At 55.9% G+C, this 13,968-nt stretch overlaps 1 protein-coding gene across 16 annotated transcripts in view; it reads right to left on the bottom strand.

Moving 5' to 3' along the window:
* SHANK2 (SH3 and multiple ankyrin repeat domains 2) overlaps positions 1-13,968 on the bottom strand; it is a 548,430-nt gene that overhangs the window by 200,682 nt on the left and 333,780 nt on the right. The window contains exon 1 of one of the 16 annotated variants that reach the window (XM_060302798.1): positions 2,519-2,639. The exons of the other annotated variants lie outside the window; for them this stretch is intronic. Within the exon in view, the coding sequence (XP_060158781.1) occupies positions 2,519-2,585 (67 nt within the window). The 5' untranslated portion in view covers positions 2,586-2,639. Of the gene's footprint in view, positions 1-2,518; positions 2,640-13,968 lie in introns of those variants that run through there. 16 annotated transcript variants of the gene reach the window in all.

Genomic DNA, 13,968 nt, shown 5'->3' with positions numbered 1-13,968 from the left:
TTTGGTTTTTTGGCCCCAAGGCATGTGGGATCCTAGCTCCCCGACCAGGGATCGAACCCACATCCTCTGCATTAGAAGGTGAAGTCTCAACCACTGGACCACCAGGGAAGTCTCCCCTTTGCATCTTTAAAGGATAAACCTTCGAGATGAGCAGAAGATGATTTACGAGGCTGCCCTTGAAAATGACTAGGGAATGTAGGAAACCTGGACCCCAGGCTTTCAGATTCAGGACCCCCATCTGAGAATGAGTGGGACTTGTCCAAGGCCATGGTGCGGGGAGGCACCTCCCGACACCAAGATCCCCACTCACTCATCGGACGTCTCCTGCCCGGGCAGCCGGCGCTGTGACCGGGGGTCTGAAGCTCTGCTTTGCCCACCTCTCTCCCCGTCTCGCCAATCTTGGGCCAAGCGAGGCTGGGGCACCACTGGAGGGAAGCTGACTAAGCTGGGTTCCTGGCCACGTTTCCCCGATCTCCACCCTCCCAAATTGGCTGGACAAATGAAAGAAGCTGCTGGCTGTCAATGAGTTGCTTTCTACTCTAGTAATTAGAATTAAAAAAAAAAAAAAATCAGCCCAGGCGGCTCAGTGGAAGCATTTATACCAATACATGGAGCCAGACAGGCAGTTTAAATGGAAATTACAGTAAATGGAGGAGGCTGATTGCACGTTGTTGCTAAGCTGGGCTGCAGTGTCCAAGCCGAGGAGGCCCTGCTTCTCCTTCTCCATCACAGCGAACGCGCAGGGGCCGGGGGAAGCTGGCGCGACCGTGCAGAGGGGCAGGGTGTTTGAAAACACGCCAGGACCTGGAAAAGACTTTTCTGGCACTGAATCCAGCAGCCAGGCCCCGGGGGAGCAGCAGCGCTCCTCCCTCTGTCCTGCCAGGATACCTGGACTGACCCTCCTTTTGCTTCCCCCGCCCACTGCCTCCGCCCAACGCCCGCCCCTCCAACATCAAGACCTCCCCCCCAAAAATCATCACCTCTTAGGTCCCACTTGACTGCAGCCTTTCCCTGCCAACTGCAGCGCCTGGCACAGAACCGAGGTGCAGGGGAGCCCCCGCTGTGGAGCCCCTCTCTCCAACCTTACAACACCCGAGGCAGGGTTAGGCACCTCCCACCGCCGGGGCCCAGAAAGGTGAAGTGAGATGCCCAAGGGCACACAAGTGTGAACAGTAGAGCTGGATTTAAACCCAGGAACCGACTGGGGGTGGAAGGATTCTTTTTAGTCCCTTAAAATCTTTTTTAGGGGCACTGGCAGCTGAGGCTTAGGAAATAGGACACAGAGCAAAAGGGACCTGTTGAGCGCAAGGAAACCGCCCTGTGTGTGTGGGAAGGCAGCTGAGTCTTCCCAGCTCGGCGTCGAGGCAGGTACATCTTGGGCTAAGCACGGTTCAGGACCAAGGGAGCGACTGGATTCATCCCTAGAAGGAGCAGGGTGGGTTGGGGGGAGGGTTAAGTGGATCCCAGTGGCGCTAAAGGATGGCACAAAGACCCACCCTGGCAGGGACCTTACAAGCGGTACCAGCCTCTGAGGTACTTATACGCTGTAACCCACCAAGCTGCCCCCCAAAGATGCTACACGTCCCTGACAGACACTGGCGGGTCAGGACCAGCCCAGGGGACTGGGAAGAGGGGGGTCGCCGCAGCCTCGACCATCCGTGGCTCCACCCCTCTTTGCGCACCTCAGAGTGACACCTGGCAGGGGGGCTCCTTCAAGGAGATGCGTCTTATCCCACCAGGTTGCCAAGCTCCCCGGCCGGAGCCCTTGCAAGCCAGCCGTGTCCTCTGTCCTCCACTTCTGGGAGTGAGAGGGAACAGTTGGTAACAACCAACTGTAGAAAGTGAAGAAGGCGATGCAATCTGAAAATACAGATGGTGTTTTCTTGTCTCAACGGCTACAACGGTGGATGAGCACCCAGTCCACTTGATTAAAACAAGGACCGAACCAAAACCACAGTAGCCATGCCTTCTTGGAAGGAGGGCCGGCTGGACAGGCGGGGAGGCACACTGCCCTGCTCCAGTCTGAGGGGAGGTACCATACAGTTTGTCAGGGAGAACACACAGGAATCCTGGACAAATCTATGCATTGAAGTCACAGCAACACACAATGCAGTCGTCCGCCCTTGGAGTTTAGTAACAGTGCTTACTAGGAATAGATGCTCCAGTTGGTCTTAACCCCGCCTGGGTGCTCGAAAGGACTCCTGAGAATACGGGAAGGGCCCTGGGAGAGGCCGGAGTCTGCCCGGGTGATCTGACGGCTACCTTGACCTTCCCTTCTATATCGGGAGCAGTGGAAAGCCGTTATGGAAACAATAGCCTTCCCTGGTGAAACACAACCACCAGAAATACAGTAATTTTAAAACACACCCAGTGCAAAGCCATCGCCTACACAGCCAGCCAACCCTGTCTCACCCAGCACCGGCAGGACCGGCAGACCTGCCGCGCCACCATCCCCGGAGGGTCAAGAACAAAGACTCAGCACATCCACCCGGAGCAGGTCCCGGAGACGGCATCGTACCTCCAAAATGAACTTTCTTCTTGAACCGGGAATTCTCAGCCATCATCTCTAACCTGGGTGTGACCATCTCACTCAGGCTGGTCCCACTGCTTGTCCGGGTCCATGCGGAGCCCGCGTCCACGAGGCCGGCCTCATCTGCTATTGTCCATTAATCCAAGAGGAAAAAAGTTGCAGCCCTCTGGGGTCAGAATCGCGGAACAAAAGGGGGGAAAAATCAGAGGAAGAAGAAAGACGGCTCCGAGTGTTTAATCCACGGGGAGGTTCGCAGATTTGACTTTTGGAGACCACACGCTGGGATCGGCTGAAAATTCGGTTCTTTGACACAAGTTGTAAGCTCCAGGTTGGAGCCGCATCCTCTCACTTCCCACTGTACTGGGGATGGTTTTTTTTTTTTTCCTAGTGCCGGTTTCCATGGCAATGCATCAGTCACTAGTCTAAATAAGTACGGGTGAAGGACGCCTGGAAAACCAGTGCAATTACGCATGCCATTAGCGGGGAGAGGAAAATGATTCAACCCGGCGATAAGCACGGGGCCGAGGTAACACTTAGAGGGTGCTGTCACCGTCGTCCAGAGTAATTTTTTTCTCATTTTGTGACACAGGGTTTTTTTCAGTCCCGGCAGTTTCTGAGCCCGGCGTTCTGCAGGGTAGACGGCCGGGCGGCGCAGTCCATTTTCGCCGCGCCACCAGCTGAGCCAGGGCCAAAGGGAGGGACGGCATCTCCGTGAAGTTGGTCTTGGCTGACGCTGTCCGTTATGCCTTCCTTTGCTCCATGCATCCCTGGTGGGGGGAGGTGGGGATGGGCCGTGGTGCGGTTTGGAGGGACCTGGGGGGAAATTCAGCGACACTCTGTACATTCAGTGTGAAGGCTGGTGGTGAGCGGTCTGCAGGGTGGGAGGCAGGGGCGGGGGGCCGAGCCTTGCTTCGGGGGGCGGGGACCAAGCCCGTCTCCTTGTCAGCGACATCCTCTCAACTCTAGGCTCGTGTTTGGGAAGCATCAATGGGGTAGAGCCTGGGCTCTGATTCCTTTTTCTCATCTGTCATCAATGTCTTTTCTTAAACAGCTGCCACGAGCTCACTGTGTGTCCTTGGACACGACCCTCACCTGTCTGAGCGGCAGGATTTCTGTCGGTCCAAAGGGTTGGTGATTCTCAGTCAAGGTTCTCTGGACCCCGAAAGGCAGGCCATGGGGCCAGGCGACTGCCAGGATCCAGGTCCCAGCTCTGCCCCCACCGGCTGCCTGGCCCAGGTGCAGTCTCTTATTTGTCAGATGGGGATAATAATAAGTTCTCTGAAGTTGATTATCAATTAATTAAACCAGTTACTTATTAATTTGATAATTAGTACATAAATTATTAAAATGGGATGTTAGGGTTGTGAGTATTTTGACTTCAGTGCTAATGTAACGAGTGCAAGAACCCCTGCTCCCTGTACACTGGTGGGGCTCGACGCCACCTAGCTCAAGGTATAACTCACCCTCTGAGTCCTGTTCACGCAACCGTGTTGGAATAAATGCCCCATGAAGACTCAAGAGACGAGGACACTGGCCCAGAGAAGTTAAGTGAATGACCTAAGGGCACACAGCCAGGTAAAAGTGGGCCTGGAACCTGGGACTCTTGCCCCAGCCCTGTGCCCGTGCCATGTCCCCACCTCCTGCCTCACACTCCCGGGGACGCAGGGCTCTCAGCTGACCGGTGGGGATGGAGACCAAGGTGGGCTGGGATGTGTAGGCCGTGGGCTTCCTCCTAGGAGGTAAATTGCGGGTCCCTAACTGGGGGTCCTGGCTGATCTGAACGGTTCCCTGATCCTGCTACCCTGTGGCCCAGACCTAAGTGGACTCCGGCTTCTTCAGAGCCCCTTCCCTTCACCCGCAGATAACTGGTCTCTGGGCAAAGCAGGGGTCACAGAAACAGGCCCAGGGGCTGTGGCCGCCACTCCCCAGGAGGGAGCCCATGGGAAGCGGCAGTGGAGACAGGAGCGGGTTCCACCACAGCCCAGCCCCCTTCTCTGCGCTCCACACCACGCACATGGCCCTCAGCCCCAAGTCCCCCCTCCCCGCGGGCGGCTCAAAGGCTCGTGTCCTTGGAGGTGCCCCGTCCCCCTTGGAGGGCGATCCGCTGGGGCTGCACGTGGGAGGGGAGCTTCCACCTCCTTCCAGGTTGCTGAGCTGCACGGCAGGCCGATGGGGGAGAGGGTGGCGGGCAGACCCCGGGCTCTAGGTGCAGGGCTGGCCGTTCCTGGTTTGTGACCTTTGGCTAGTTTCTCACCCACCTTGAGGTCCTGCTTCAGGAAAAACGGGCCAGCGAGAACATGTCCTCTTGGAAGGACGAACTGAAAACCATGAGATGGCTGGGAGGTAGCCCCAGGTGGGCGAGGCAAGTCTGACCTGGACACCCCTGTGTCCCCAGGCCTGTGCCCCCAGACGCCTCCACGTTCCCACGGAACACACGAACGCGCCGCAGAAACGGTGAAGTGCTGTGTGGGATCCTCACCTGTGCAGCCGGCTTATCACAAGGGTGGACGTGGCCCAGGGCACCACACACACGCACGGACGTGGTCCTTCCTGCTGACGCCTCCAGAGACAGCAAAGGATTAGCTCCGCACCTTGCGGTCACGACGGCCTGGGTCGCATCCCCTCCCTGACACGCCCACGGCTTACGGGGTCTTTAGGGACGTTCCTGAAGCTTTGTGCTGCGTTATGGACTGAACTGTGTTCTCCCTCCCCTCAAACTCATATGTTGCAGACCTAACCCCCCTCCTGTGGGGTGGCATTTGGAGGTGATTAGGGTTAGAGGAGGTCATGGGGGGTAAGCCCCCATCGGGGATTAGCGTCCTTATAAGGAGAGGAAGAGACCAGAGCTCACTCCTCCCGCCCTGCGAGGGAGCAAGAGAAGACAGCCACCTGCAAACCGAGAAGAGAGCCCTCTCCAGAGACAAAGCCGGTGCCTAGACCTTGGGCTTCAGCTTCCAGAACCGTGAGAAGCATCTGCTGTGTGAGCCCTGGTCAGGGCGGCCCAAGCAGACGAGACAAGTGTGTTCCTGCATCAGGGAAGTGGGGATGAACAGGGCACCGACTCTCAGGGGATGCACGCGCAGCCCCAAGGGCGCCCGCTGGCTGCGCCATGGACAGAGCAGCTGGAGACCGCGCCCATCACACCTGGAGACTGCACCCATCACACCTGGAGACCGCGCCCATCACACCTGGAGACCGCGCCCATCACACCTGGAGACCGCGCCCATCACACCCACGGAGCTTCCCGGGCGGGAGACCCAAGACACTGAGACGCATTTACTTCTCTCTGCAGAACACCTGCCTCTAATGACCTAGAAACTGGCAGGGCTGACAGTTGTGTGTTCTTGAGGCTCATGTGTGCGTGCGCACGCACACACGCTCACACACACACACACACACACACACACACACTCACGGTGGGAGGGACGGAGCACAGGCTGGGGATTCAGAATTCTTCTCTTTTCAAAGAAGACCTAAAACTCAGAGCTTCTTTCCAGAACCCAAAGGAGCCCAGTGCACATTCCTGGGATATTGGGGCCCCCCTTCTGCCTGGTACCACAGGGCTGAGGTTGGACCCCTCCCTGGATCCCACCCAGCATCTCCTTCGGCTCCAGTCAGCACCCAGGACTTCGGGATGCCTCTGCTCTCCGCGTAGACACCCGGTCTCTCAGGCGGGCTCTGTGTTCCTTCCCGGGAGGACCCAGCACCCCTCTCAAGCCCCATTCACATGTGTCACAGCCAACAGGTCTGCGCGTTGGGGCGTGTGGCGTTTCCCGGAGTGTGAGCTGCTCATGGGCACACACTCGCTTTCCCGTCTCTGACGCTTCCTCCCTGGCACCCAGCACGGGCTCAGTTCTCAATGGGTATCTGTCCCTTGGGTTTAATAAACAAACCAGAGTTACGTGCAGGAGTCACAGACCCAAATGTCTCCAGGCGGGCCGTGTGTCAAGGAACAGGCATTAGACAGTAGGGAGCGGTGGGGTCTGGGGTCAACGGAATCTCAACAGTGTGCAAATCCTACTTTCCAGGAAAGCGCTGTTCTTTCTGAAGGCAGCTGCAGGTGGAATCGGGCTCTGGGCACCACCTTGCAAGCTGCAGGGGCCCCGGCAGTGTTCTCACGGGGGGGCAGTCCTGTGTCCTGGGGCTGGTTTGGAGGTCGTCTGCCCCAGTGCTGGAAGGTACTGTGAGCACGTGCCAGCTGTGGGAGGGTGGATCTCTGAGCTCAGATCTACGTTCCTGTCACACGAGACACGGGGACTTTGGCGTGGATCAAACACACACTGGATGCTGCAGAAACGCCAGCACCTTCAACATTAAGTGAAGAATATTCTTTGTTCATCTGCAGCCTTTCCGTGACGCTCACCGAGTCCCCAGGCCACACCCCTAGCGGCGGGGACCCTCTGGAGGCATATCAGGCAGCCTCTGGGGCAATCCTGGCGCCTCCCTGAGCAGAAGCAACCGTGTAACTACTGCCTTCCGGTCTGGGGGCCCCAGAGCGTGCGCGCACCGAAATAATCCTGCACCGTCACGGGGCCCTCTCATACCTCCTGCCACCCCAGTGGGGACGTGTGCCCCCTTTGGTACTCTGTCTCCCTCCCACCCTTCTGCGCCCTGGGAGGGGGGTAAGTATGGACACTGTGTTTCCCAGACCCCTTTGCCAGGACAACAGTCAAAGGGGTTCTGGAGGAGACCCTGGCGCCAGGCTGCGGGGAAGCACCACTGCTCTGGCGTCCCTGCGGGAAGGTTCTGTGCACCCTGAGGAACGCCTCTTGGCTGTTTTCGATCCCCTAACCCAGGGGCAGCGGTGGCATCTTGCCATGACCCGTCTCTGGGTGGCATCACCTGCCCCTTTCTCTTCCTCCAGACCTTCCCGTCCTTTTTTTTTTTTCCTGGTTGCACTGGTTCTCAGTTGCGGCAGGCGAGCTCCGTAGTTGCGGCGTGTGAACTCTTAGTTGCAGCATGCATGTGGGATCTGACCAGGGATTGAACCCGGGCCCACTGCACTGGGGGCGTGGAGTCTCATCCACTGCGCCACCAGGGAAGTCCCTCTTCCCGTACTTTTAACATTTTTTAATTTAAAATGTATTTTTTATTTTTGGCTGCGTTCAGTCTTCATTGATGCTCGCGGGCTTTCTCTAGTTGTGGCGAGCGGGGGCTACTCTTCATTGCAGTGTACCGGCTTCTCACTGCGGTGGGTTCTTTTGTTGTGGAGCACGGGCTCTAGGCGTGCAGGCTTCAGTAGTTGTGGCACGCGGGCTCAATAGTTGCGGCTCGCGGGCTCTAGAGTGCAGGCTCAGCAGTTGTGGCACACGGGCTTAGTTGCTCCGCGGCATGTGGGATCTTCCCGGACCGGGGCACGAACCCATGTCCCCTGCATCGGCAGGCGGACTCTCAACCACTGCGCCACCAGGGAAGCCCCATCACTGTTTTTATAAATGGGTGCATCGTGCTTCTTAGAGCTGGGAGACTGAGAGCTGCTGTGAGAGATGGTTTCTGAAAGGACTGAGCCAGAAATACAAGTTAAAACCTCACCCCCCACCCCTCCGTGCTTCAAAGGCTCGTGGCGCATTAACCCGGGGAGTTATTCCAAGAATCTCTTAGCTTCAAAGCAGGACCGATGACGGGAGAAGTGGCAGCAGGATACAGTGGGCTCTGGAAGACGCTAAGCCTCCTGATAAAACAGGTTTGGAATAACCAAAGCTTTCCAAAGGATACCAGGTAGAGAAAAACCCCACCACTAACACTGGAGAAGCCCCAGCTCGCACTTCTCTGTTTGTTTCCTACTTTCCTTCTCTCGATATGACACTTTACGAAGTACCACCGGACCCCAAGTGGGGTTAGAAATATGCTAATGGTGTCCATGGCAGAGACTGTTGAGTGGCCACGAGGATCCCACCTCCCAGTGAGATTCCCTCCATGTGAGTGTGTGTAGGGGGGCGTGCCTCTAACTGGCAGGAGGTGGCAAAGGGGACAGCGTGTGCGCGGTCACACGACTCTGTCACTTATGATATCGCGGCGCCTTTCTCACTGCGTCTCTGTCTCTTGCCGGTGGGAGGAAGCAGGTGACCCTCTTGGGGAATCCCACCTGGGAGGAACTGGGGGTGGCCTCTGTCTGCTGAGAGGGGCCTGCAGCCTCCAGCCAGCCAGAAACGGAAGCATTCGGTCCTACAAACCCAGGGGACTCAATTGTGCTGACAGCCCGAGACGGCTTGGAAGGGATCCTTCCCCAGTCAAGTTTCCGATGAGGACACAGCCCAGCCACCACGCTGAGCAGAGGAGCCAGCAGAACCGAGCCCCGTCCTGACCACAGCAACCGCGAGCTCATACGCGCACAGAACAAGCCTCTCGGTTTGCGGTAACACTGTCACGCGGCAACAGTGTTGTTGTTTAGAGTTCAGAGCCACGCCCAGTATCAGTACTTGTGTCACACGATACGGCCATTCTGCAGGTGAGACTGTCCCACCTAGACTCTAGTAAGCACAGAGACGAAGGAGGCAGATAGACAACGCGCAAACAGCACATCTAAGAGAGGAACAAAGGGAAGCATCTCCAAAGGGTGCTTTGTTGAGCAGCTGTGATGGGCCAGCTGTCCCCTCAGTGCTGTTCTGAGCACACTGGGGTCGCACACAGAGCCTTCTCACGGCTTAAGCCCCAGCCCGGTCAACTGACGCATGGAAAAAACCTCAAACTCACAGCCAACCCTGGACCCCTCGTCCAGAAGTTATTATGTAATAGCCCAAAGGTTATTCATGCACTCGGTCAGTGAAGGAAGATCCAACCGGGGAGTGGTTTTTGGTGTGTGTGTGCGTGCATGCGTGTGCATGCTTGTGTGTGTGTGCGTGTGCATGCATGTGCATGCGTGTGTGTGTGTGCATGTCCATGAATATGCACAAACTTTCCCAAGAACTCTCGCTGCCAGAAGAATCCCTGAGCATCCTCTCCAGAACCCTCCTGGATCTCAGCCGGGCTGTCTTCTCCTTTAATCTCTTCACATTTCCTTTTAGAAATGCAGACGATGTGTAATTCAGAGGATTAAAAAGGCTGGAATTTCCCCAAGAAAGCATGGCGACCAGATGGCTGCTTCTGACCACCCCACACAGAGCTGTGCTGGGGCCCCTGCGGTCAGGACAAGTCTGGGCAGCTCTGGGTCCAAACACCAGCCCAGAAGTGGCAGGAACCTAGGCTAGCTCTGGGTTCAGAGAGCTCAGTGTTTGGGAGTGGAAACCTCTCAAGGTCTAAGGATCTGATCAGCTGGTGAACCCTGGTCAGGAGCGGGTGGTTTGTGTGTTTATGTCCATGAACCCCCACGGGGCAGCTGTCCAGAGAAAATGAGTTCAGAGATAGAAAGAAAAGCCTCCATGATAGTACCAACCAAACCCAACACAAATTTCAGTCCAAAGGTGAGGAAACCAACACCTGCTGAATGCTGGCTGTTATCACTAAACCGAACTTGAACCTGCTCGTCCGCTCAATAAAGCCAGTCTACTGACACAGGCTTGTGGTTAAGGAAAGCGCAGCATTTATTCCAGGTGTCAGCCAAGGAGGAGGGGCAGCCAGTGCTCAAAGGACCCGAGCTCTCCAGTGGCTTTCGGGGGTTTCTTAAAGACAGGGCGAGGGAGGAGATCGCAGGGTGTGTGAGTAGCTCGTGCACAATTCTCTGATTGGCTGGTGGTGAGGTAACAGGGTGATGGTTCGGGAGTCTCGGTCATCAACCTTCTGGTTCCAGCTGGTCCGGGGTCTATGTGCTAGTGGCCAACAGTTTCCCTCTGGTGGGAGTCTGGTTTCTGTAAAAACAGCTTAGGAATGTGCATCAGACATTGGTTTCTAGGTCCTTCAGGGAGGACGAACAGGTCCTGCCGCTCTGCTACACCGCTGATCTGTTGTTTAAATTGCTACCAGCGCTCCTGCTGGATTGCTGTTCTTTGTTTCCGCGTGGTCTCACTCCTCTGATCATTAACACTTGGGCCAGACTTTCTGAAATTCAGGGAAGGTTCAGGAGGCTGAGGTTTTTATTTAAGCGAGAGGAGAGGAATATGCAGGGGTCTGTTACTGAGAAAAGCTGGTCCAGGGATTGAGCGGTTTCACTATATGTCACGAGCTTTCATAGATAAGAGAGGAAAAGGAAAAGATACTATGTTTCATGAAAATGGTGCTTTAAAGCTTGATTCTTTGGGGGGAAAATCCTGAAGCTCATTTTAAGACTCTCATTAACCTAAATAACACAGGCAAAAATGAGTGCTGTAGAGTGTACGAAAGGGAGTGATTCTTTTTTTTTTTACTGTGAAATTGCAGTGAGTAAATGTTTTCCTACAAAATTCATAAATGCCACTAACACCCCAAACCAGCAACATTTAACTTATCTGCATCTGGTTCTGTGTCACATTTAACACGAATCATATTGCAACATTTGGGGACTATTAAAAACTGAGTTCGCAGGAGGAATTTCCTTGGATATCAGGGTAGGAACAGAGAGGGCTGAGGGCTTGTCAGCGTGCAGTGGCCCGGAATGACACCCCTGCAAGGCCTTTGCCAGCTGCCATATCTCCGCTGCCACCAGCTGGCTGGAGCTCCGAGCTAACGGGGTCAGAGCGAGGGCCTGATGCCTGAAAAGGCTCATGACGGGGCTGAATCCCTCCGGCCTGTGGGCATCTTCACACGACCTCACCCCGAGGCGGGCCACTGTCCCACGTGGGCGTGGCGTGAGGGAATGCGCCAGTATCAGCTTCAAAGTCTCAGTATCAGCAACAGTGAGCGGGGTCAGTTCCTGAGGCCCGCTTCCTGCCAGCATATGGTAGGCACCCTATGTACTGATTCCCCGTCTTCACGGATTCTCCCAGCATCCTCCGCGGACAACTGAAGTGAATGAAAAGATACCTGAGAAAGCGTGGGGAACACGCAGGCCCCTCCAAAGCTGCAGCGTCTGTCCCCATCTTCACAAGCACCCAAGGCGGGCCTGTTCTTATAACCGGTCCCATCTGACAGGTGACGTGGCCACCTCCAGGGGCCACATGCCCACGCGGGCGGGTGTGAAGGTGCCCGGCGGTGGCGGGGCTGGGGCCCAGCGCAGGCGTGCTGTCTCAGCTGCATGCATTTTCTCCAAGCGCGGCCGAGCTCCTCAGAGCTGTACTTCTTTCAAGTATTCAGAGGGCCTTTAAATCTCTTTCCCAGCCTGCCATGGTGGGCGCCTCTTCTCCAGTGAAATCTTATCCAGATTCTAACACACAAAGCAGTTGGAGGCGGAGGCCCACTCAGTTCCCATCAGCATCTTGGAAGGGCCTGGGCTCCCTGGGGCTGGTGGAAGATGTGGGTGAAGGGCCCTCAGCTGCCTCTGAGGCAGGGAGAGCAGAGGTCCAGGAACCAGAGGGGCTCAGACCCCTGCGGTCAACGGCGTCCACCCACCAGGGCTTCGTGAGGCCCCACGTGCCAGGCTCTGGGCAGGGGCTGGGGAGGCAGGGTCTTGGCCTCGAAGCAGCTCCCATCTGGTTGGGACCAGGGCTTGACCAGAGGTGCGAACAAAGCCAGGGGCAACCGACAGGCAGGAGCAAGCGTTTCTGTCTGTGAGGCTCACAGGAAGTTTTCAGGAAAGAAGAAATTAAGATTACCCGGGATGGCAGGTGGCAGTCGACTGCCGTAGACTGTTCGTGAAAATAGCTGCAATTATTCCCCTCCTTGTATCCACACCCACTTGCAATGTGACTTTGAAGTCTTTCCATGGAGAGACAAGGTCTATTTGCCCAGCCCCCGAATCCTGGCTGGCCCTGTGACCTTGTCCAACAGAACATAGTGTCGGTGACACTGTCCCAGTTCTGAGTCCAGATTTCCAGAGGCCGTACCTTTTCTGCTGGTCCTGAATGCTGCACAGCCACCACGTGGGCTAGCCCGCTGGACCATGAGGCCAGTGCCCCAGCAGCCCTGCCAACTTGCTGGTTCTTCACCAACTGCCTCTACAGACGCAAGTCGGCGTCTAGTGAGAACGGCAGAAGCTCCCAGCAGAGCCCAGCCGAATCTGCTAATTTACACAGTCGTGAGATAAATGGTTATCGTTTCGAGCCACTAAGTTTGGGGGCAGTTTCTTACGCAGCAACTGCTGACTGCTACATTAGTTACCCGACTTTCGGCAAGTCACTCCATCACTTGGCGACGGTTTCACCATCTAACTGGAGGGGACAGGTCTTGCCCCCTTCATGGAGCAGCGTGTAAGAGTCACACGGGTAACTGCAAAAAAGCGCACTGCGAATTTTAAAGTGCAAGGCAACCGAGGGGAGAAGTTATTAGCGTTAAAAGGATGGTCTGGAAAACTTGGTGCGGGTGGTTGGCTAACGCTTCATGTGTAAACTACCATGTTTAATGTCTCTTTCCAGAGAATGGCAGAGCTTCCTGTGGGGTCTGCTGCGGGGATGCTGAGCCTCCACTGGCTTCTGGGTAGTTTCCGAGGCTTTCTGGTTGCTGAGGTGGTAGGTTATGTGCTTTATGATGGAAGAGGCACCAGGAACAGCAGCGAGCATCCTAGGAGCTGGAGTCGTGGAGAAGGTGTTGGATTTTGGCTGTGTAGCCAGAATCACTGCCATTTCGCAGTTTATGCCCTTGGACAAGAGTGTTCCCCTTGCTAAGCTGTTTCCACGTTTGTAAAACGTGTGCCGCCATCCCAGCTCTGCACCCCACGAGGGGCAGGTATAAGGCGGAGATGAGAAAACCCAGGTCAACGTTCGGGACCACCCTGAGTTACGACTCCGCGTTAAGCGACCTCCTGAGGTCCTAGGAAGATCAGCTGTGACCACAGACATTCAGCTGGAGGCCCGGCAGAAGCAAACTTCTTTTCCACCGCACCATCCTGTGGAGGCCGTGGGCTGTTCTCCATTTCTCTGCGTGAACATTTATGTGAACAAAAGGAAACCTACAAAGCAACAAGGTGACTCTCTTCGTGTGGGAAAAGGCGGCAGAGAGGTTTTCTGGCCATTTTGTTGGCTGACATTTTCCAGAACTTATCTACAGGGGTCTCGACAAAGGCTTCTGCTGTGTTTACTGTTCTGTGCTGTGAATGCTTTAAATAAAGAGTAAACGGCTACGCGAGCATTGCGTGTCAGGGCAAAGAACAGGCAGGTATACACGAAGCCAACACCTCCCTCCCAGCTCCCTGTTTACTATCGCCATAGAGACCGAGCCAGGCAGAGAGAGGGCAGCGCCTGGTAACCAACACAGGGAAAGATGCTCCTCGTTTGGTACCCAGCCAGTGCCCAGGGCACTCCATCTGCTTGCTGAGGACACGGGAGCGTCGCACGCCTCCACAAATGCAGATGGGATTTTGCAGGACGCGCAGATGCACCACACAGCCTTCCTCTGGGATGAGTGAGAAGGGGACCAATTCATCCTCAGCCAGGGGGCTGGTCCGAGGCACTGTGTTTCCGGAGCGATCACGCTGAATTCATCTGGTAGAAGGC

This window comes from Globicephala melas, chromosome 8 (genome assembly GCF_963455315.2).
Source record: "Globicephala melas chromosome 8, mGloMel1.2, whole genome shotgun sequence".
NCBI classification, from domain to species: Eukaryota; Metazoa; Chordata; class Mammalia; order Artiodactyla; family Delphinidae; genus Globicephala; species Globicephala melas.
This window is presented reverse-complemented; position numbering and strand designations above follow the sequence as displayed.